Source organism: Corvus brachyrhynchos, unplaced genomic scaffold (genome assembly GCF_000691975.1).
Source record: "Corvus brachyrhynchos isolate BGI_N302 unplaced genomic scaffold, ASM69197v1 scaffold101, whole genome shotgun sequence".
Classification (NCBI taxonomy): domain Eukaryota; kingdom Metazoa; phylum Chordata; class Aves; order Passeriformes; family Corvidae; genus Corvus; species Corvus brachyrhynchos.
Window position 1 is genome coordinate 22,953,656 of NW_008237239.1, and position 7,096 is coordinate 22,960,751.

The window sequence follows — 7,096 nt, forward strand, 5'->3', positions numbered from 1 at the left end:
TTCTTAAGTGTGGATCACAGAGGCGGTCACAACTTTAAGTGGCTTAAAGAATTGTCCATATTCAAAGTGGCCAGCTGATAGGTTCTGTCAGGTCACAGAAGGAGCTGTAAGCACTCCTTTGCAAGAACATCACTTCCGGGACTATGCTTGCTAACCCATGACAACTGTTTATTATTATTATTGCAATAATCTGACATGCAGTTACTTGCTTACAGAAATGTTAAAACTATTTCTGGTTCTCTGTACCAAATAATTGCCTGTAGCCAGTACCAGAGGGTATCAGAAGTGAATCTGGATTCACCCAAGGCACTTGTCAAATCCAGATCTCAGGCTCCTGGGAGAGTTGCTCACTACAGGATGAGATGCAGATGCTATCACTGGCTCACAGACACTTCATTAGTATTAAACCTTGCACTGCAGGTGGTGGGATTGGCTGTGTTTTGCTGAAACCAGAGAGTTATTTTGAAAAGGGAAGAGGAACTGATGGCGGTTTTTACAGCTGCTGTATAGCTAATTTCATACTTTTTCACTTTGTCATAGTATTTCACTGCATTTTTATCTAAGTGTAGGTAAGTAGGTGATGAACAACAGCTGCTGATAGCTGTGGGCTTAAGGTTTGAGAAGTGTGACATCAAAATTCAGAACAAACTCTGCTATATATCAGGTATTTAATCATAATTTTTAAGCTCCTAAAATCTACACCTTTTAGGTCCAGATTTTTCTCTCTTTCAGACAGAAGCTTATCAAACTCTGAAGAGCACTTACCTGCTGTGCAGAGCAGGGCAGGACATGCTCAGGTACTGCCTGTGCTCACTGTCATCGACTCAGAGTGCTGAGCACAATGAGGCACATTTGAAAATAGAAAGATTTTACAGGTGCTTGTTTTTGGTCCAGCTCTCGCTGATGACTGAGCCTGGCTGAGCTGCTGTAACAACAGATCCCAAACCAGAGTCCTGATACGCCTCCTTTCATCAAGGCTGGGCCCCTTCAAGCAGATCTGCTCCAGAAGGGAGAGAAGATGCTTCACTCCCATCTGAAAAGAGGTTTGGCAGATTCCACACAGCAAACTTGCTCCCCCCTTCCTTTATCTGCGTTGTGGCTGAGCAGTCCCTGGGGCACTGCTCAGTTATATCAGAATATGGCAGAGCTCCCTCACACCACAGCAGATGTCTGCATGTGCAGTAGCAAGGAGAGGGGCTGGGTGATCTCCAGCTCTGAAATATAAGGCCACACAGGGGACAGAGGAAAGGCTAAACCAAAGGGTCATAAATCAAGACTTGTGCAGGAGGGTGTGTAGTGCTACAGGTAGTGGTACCTGTAGCAGCTGTTCTTGTCAGAGGTGAGCTAATTCCTGGTGGATAAAGACACCTCTTTTCCTATAAAGAAGTTTGGGGAAGGTCTTCTCCAAGGGGAGTCTATTTCAAAGGGAATGATTCTGTGTTTTCTTCCTGAGTGTTCAAAACAGACCTGCATCACACAATATTTTGCAAATGAGAACACAAATCTTGACTGAATGAAAGCATTTGCAATTAGGCATGGAATTAGTGCTCACTACTACTCTGGAAGCAGGTAGCTGTCCTAAAGAACTCAAGAACAGCTTGAGAATCAAATCTAGTAGGGAGACCTGAGAGCTCCTCTGCCTTGCACTACTGGCACCCAGGTGCAGCAGGCTGAGGAAAGGCAGCAAGAGGTCTCATCTCTGCTCAGAAAACTGATCTGGGCTGGTCCACAGCCCATCTGCCCTAATGATTTTCTGCCACGGCTGGTGGTGGCTTTCAGCACTAGGATTTGAATGTGCCCAGCAGGAGGGTCCACTTCCCTTCTGTGAAACAAACTACATGGTATGCTAGAGTCTAAAGCCTTGTGGGATGGAGCACGGATCTGCTGAGCAGCTCTTAGCTTCCATTTCAATTAAGATTGTGAAATAATACTAATCCATGCAAGTGCTATTGATAGATTGTATTTCCCTGTGCTTTCAGAAGTAGAGAAGGACATCAGAAGTGACTGGAGAACAAAACCACACTGAAATCAGTCATCTGGATATGGTTTAAGACCTGTTTGAAGCTCAACTACACACGCTAGGGACAGGAGCTGGTAAAACCATACAGCCCTTCAATTTCCTTTGAGCAGTTTGCCTTCAATCTGACCTTTGTGACAGATGCAGTACAGAACTGATAGGTTCTGAACTGATGCTTCTGTTAGCTGGTACCAAGCAAAATCTCAGTTGTTAAGAAAATTAAAAGAATCAAAGAGGAGTTATTAAAAAATTTAATGCACTTTTCTTTTAATTTTGAATTAATCAGGTTTTTATTCTTTAGTAAGAGGTATTTACAATACCCTGCCAAAGCAGCACAAAGCCACAGCATGTTGAGCCTACCTAAGGCTATGATTTAGCTTAAGAGTACAAATTCAGAGCAGAGGTAGCTACTCCTACCCAACCCCTCCCCCTGGTCTGAGCTACAGGCACCTGTGTGCTTCAGCTCCTTCTCACATATCCCAGGAGCCTGGCACAGGGCACTCCAGCTCCTTCACAGCCAGGGAACTGCTCCACAGCCCAGGCTGGAAAAGAAAGGCAGCCAGCAGAAGGCAGTTTAAAGGTAATGTAGATCATCAATGATGATTGATTGATTGATTGATTGATGCACTCATGCAAGTTAAGTCCTGCCAGGCTGCTCCCCACCCTTTAAGTGAGGAACTTCATACTTACAGCAACTCAAATTTTACTGCTGCCATGAAAATAAAGGCCTTTCATAACAATTAAACTGTTACTAGGTACATTAGCAGTTGTGAGGTCTACTTTTCAATCTCAAAGCAAGAGTCAAGAATACTACAGAACACGTTTTAGAAGACAGCCAAGTACTCTTCATGCTACTTTCTTAGCCTAGCTGAACAAAAAAAAAAGCCCAACCTAAAATCAGTTGGTCCCCATGGCAGTATCTCATCGAGATACACTGCATTTTTCTTGCTGTCCTTGCTCACATCTGGTCAATAATAAGATCTAACTACATGGATTACAGTACACTTAGTAAGCCCTGTACATGTGCTAAGCTAAAAGTAACTACCCTGCCGTTTCTTAGGGAAGTTATTCCCCTTTCTTTTTCCAGAGTTGCTCTTTCTCTACTTTCCCCACAAATTGCAGAATATCTTTAGCAAGAAGTTCAGGTTCCTCAAAAGCTGCAAAATGGCCACCTCGAGGCATGAAGTGGAAGGAGACGATGTTGGTGTATTTCTTCTTGGCCCAAGCCTGGGGTGTGTGCAGGATTTCATTAGGGAAGGAGGCAATGCCAGTGGGTACCTGTACTGTGAGCCTGAGAGAGGAGAGAGAATCACTGTAATCTTCCAAACACTTAAACCTGCAACAAATCAAAAGTTCCAAGGGAATGCTCTTAAACAGTTGGGCACACTGTTGTTAGGCAATTAAAATTCAACTTCCATATCCTAAAAGTAAAGACAACGCTCTAACTCCTGAGGAAAAAAACTTGTATTTGTTTTTGCATACAGTGATATTAAAGCAATTTTGCAAGAGATCTTGAAAACAGCATGAAGGTCAGAAGCATGGAAACAGAACGGGGAGCCCTAGGACGTGGCGGGCAGCAAATTTCCTCTTGCTGCACACAAGGCTCCAATTGAGGGGCAAGCACACAATTTGTAAGGGCTGGAGAGAGATTTACAGAGAAGATAACCACCCAAATATGCTAAGCCTGGCAGGAGAACTGGAGGGGAGGCAGGGGAAGAACTACTTCAAAGGGGGGGAGAGGAGAGGAATAATAATAATCTAGACTGGTTCAGAAGCAACGTTTCTAAATGTGAGGCTATACCTTGTAAAGTAGCTCTTGCTTTTAACTGGCACAAATGCACAATACAGAACATTCTGAACATTAGGATGTGTAAGGAAGTGACTGGATTTGAGGGGAAGAGTCTCATAAAGTGGAATGATCCGTGCTCGTTATAAGAGCCACATTTTCTAGGTTTAAATATCCCATACACATAAGCTGCATTGTCAGAAATGACAGACTTTAAAATGTAGATACAAAAAGTGTTGGGCACGTAGCCACTGGAAGCCTGAGATCAGAATTTTACACAAGACTTTGAGACTCTGTCCTCTAGGCACGTAGAAGCTCACACAGCTCATCTCAAGCAGGCAGAACCAGAGCAAGATACTGCCCACAGCATAGCCACAACAGCTTCAGGAACTGAGTCAGCTACCTGGGAGCATCATTTCACAGCTAAATAAATACCATGGCACTAAGCTGTGGTTGCAAACACCTCAGGGCAGGTTTAAGCCTTCACTCATACTCAAGCTCACACAATTATATGCAACTAAGCTGCTGTCTTAAGAGTGTGAGCAGCAGCAGGCACATCAGTCTCACTGACTCCTGAATGATGCAGTTTGTCAGTAGGCTAAAGTTGCTTCCAAAGGAAGGACTTAAGCCTTTTGCAAAAATAGGCAAACTGTGTCCAGAAATGGGCAAAAACTACAACCAACTAAACTAAACAAAACTGACTGCATGACTCACTCACAGACTAATTTAGTAACTGAAATAAAATCGGGAAGTACATGGATGCTCCATGAATGGGAAGCCCTCAAGCAGTGCCTCCAGTCAGATCTCTTCACTGATGGTTCAGGATTCCTACCTAAGCACCGTGTTTTGCAAGCACAACACAGTACATCAGCTAGCAGGTCTGTCTTGCAGAGGAGTATTGTGATAGAGCAGTCTTTTCCCTCAGCATTCAGAAACCTATAAAGCATGAGCAATCCATCTGCAACCATAAAATTAAGATCAGGGCAAAATATTTAAAGGGAAGAAGCCACGCTTACTTTTCATGTTTCTGTGTGCCTATCCCCTTCTGGAAGTTTTCTTTGTAGAAACGCATCGAGGAGACAATGCAGCCTGACACCCAGTAGATCATGACATTGGTGAGCAGATCATCCAGGCTGAACTTCCTGAAGAGGCAAGCCCAAGAGATTGCTTAGCTAGACCTGAACACTGATGTGCATCACTTTAGCAGGGACTTGACTTTGGTTCGGTTGTAAGGAAACAAAAAAAAAGTTACAGGAAAAAGAACCAGTTAATTTGGTTAGGAGTGGAGAGGTGAAGTTACTACTCCCCCTCTGTCTGCCAGTGACCAGTTAAGGATGCTAAAGGCTTTCAGACAGACTGGGAAGTGACATTTTAACTCCTACACGGAGGGCAGATTCCAACAAGCACCTTATGCCCCAGCATGGCTGTCCACAGACTGGGAGGGTGGGAGCAGAACAGCACATGCAACAGCTGGTGCCATTTATTAATGATAATCTGAAATGCTACTGTGAGCCTTCAACACAGCCATCATACCCCAACAAGTGCTGTAAACAGTGCATGTTTCATATAAAATCATCAGCTGCATGCAGTGCAAACAGTCCATTCAAATCTGCTGCCACTGGGCCTTTCCATAGCGTGCCCCCTCTCTCCATTCCTGCCAGGTAGTTCTCAAAGGGAGTTTCATCTCTGATTTCTGCTGCACACTAAACATAATCCTTTATTAGCAAATGGTAGGTAGATGAAGCAGTAACAATCAATCCAAAGCCAATTCACAGTGAGTTAATTGTTAGTATTACAATGAATCATGAGTTCCCAGCATTTTAATGTGGGCTAAACTTTTGGTCCTAATGAGATTCTTCCCCCAAGTCAGTTTTTAATATCCAGGAGTTGCAGGGTGTATTTCTTTTCTTAGGAGATCGAAGTGGGAAGGGAATTCATCACCCTCCATGGTCTGTTTGCCTCTCTGTGTGCTGTAGGGCAGCTCTGCACCAGCTGTGGTCACTACAGGCTCCCTGAGGTGTGAGGTGACCACTTCAGACAAACCTCTTCAGCTGTGACTCTGGGCTTAATCACCTCATCCAAAATGGCAGGAGAGAAAGGGCTTACCTCTCCAGACCTCCATCCTCTAGATTCTGGAATTCCGTATCAGTCCATGAAGAAAACTTCTCCAAGATGTATGCAGCCAGTCCTACAGGAGAGTCATTCAAACCACAGCCTGTAAAGGAGGAGGAAAAGTTAACTAAAATGGTGATATGCAGCTACTGAGAGTGTTAGAACAGCTGCCTATTATAATACAGGGGATGTAACTTTACAGAGCTGTTCCATCAGCTGCTTTCTTAAATAAATAAAGTAGTACAATGAATTGGAGCCATTTAATGCCAAATCACAGACTGAGAGTATCTGCAAAGGAGCAGGCTCCACATTAGCTCACACTGAACGTTTTTTGAACTGATGTAACAGTATTGGATTTCTGCTGCCTTTTCTTTTTTTCTGGTAAGCTAGTAAGATTAAGCTCTATGTGCCAAGGAGGGTTTGCTTCCATTAATCTGGAAGTTGTCATGTATTAAACAGCATTACAGAGCCAAACCCCACATGCCCACACATGACCAAGAGGATTTGCAGCATTATCTAACAGCAAAACATTTTAAGGATTATTAGAAAGTCATTAAGGAACAGCAAGGCTCTACTAAACAGTCCATCTTCTAAATTAGCAACAGCAAACTGCCTTCATGTAGAACAAGCCTTAATATAGATTTTATAGTTTGCTTTCCTTGGACAGAAAAAACCACACCTGCACTTGGAACTTGGATCACACAGATCCCAGTGCTGTGAAATACAGGGACCGTACACTGTCCCAGCTTCTCAGTAAAACATGAGGAAAAGCTGTTCCCAAGGAACAGCAATGCATTTGAAGTTCCATCCATGCAACCCAGCCTTCCAGGAAGATGCCTAATGCTGCAGCTGGCACAATTTCATCAGTAATTGCTATTTAAACACAACAGTGCAATTTCAGTTATTAAGCAACTACTACTGATAACCAAAATAGCAAGTATTTGAAAAAGTTCTGTTGAGCACACTTTCCAGATCTGCTGGACATGGCAAGCAGTAGTCTGTTCTCACCTGCTTACTGTGAGTAGAGTACATCTGCTTACATAGAAAAAACCCTGATACTGCTCCTAAGAGCACTTGGAATACAAGCATTTCTGTCAGAAATGTCTTCAAAGCATTCTTCTCTCCTTTCAGGAACCTGCCACTGCCCTGCTCCTCTCTTCTTTGTCCTGAGAATTGCAGGA

The 7,096-nt window shown here is 43.5% G+C and overlaps 1 protein-coding gene across 1 annotated transcript in view; it reads right to left on the reverse strand.

Annotated features, from left to right (window-relative positions):
* Nucleotides 1–1,944: 1,944 nt before the first annotated feature.
* EPHX1 (epoxide hydrolase 1) overlaps nt 1,945–7,096 on the reverse strand; it is a 12,835-nt gene continuing 7,683 nt past the window's right edge. The window contains exons 7-9 of the mRNA XM_008630394.2: nt 5,910–6,018; nt 4,820–4,945; nt 1,945–3,308 (exon numbers count right to left, since the gene is read on the reverse strand). Of these exons, the coding sequence (XP_008628616.1) occupies nt 3,083–3,308; nt 4,820–4,945; nt 5,910–6,018 (461 nt within the window). The 3' untranslated portion in view covers nt 1,945–3,082. The remainder of the gene's footprint in view (nt 3,309–4,819; nt 4,946–5,909; nt 6,019–7,096) is intronic.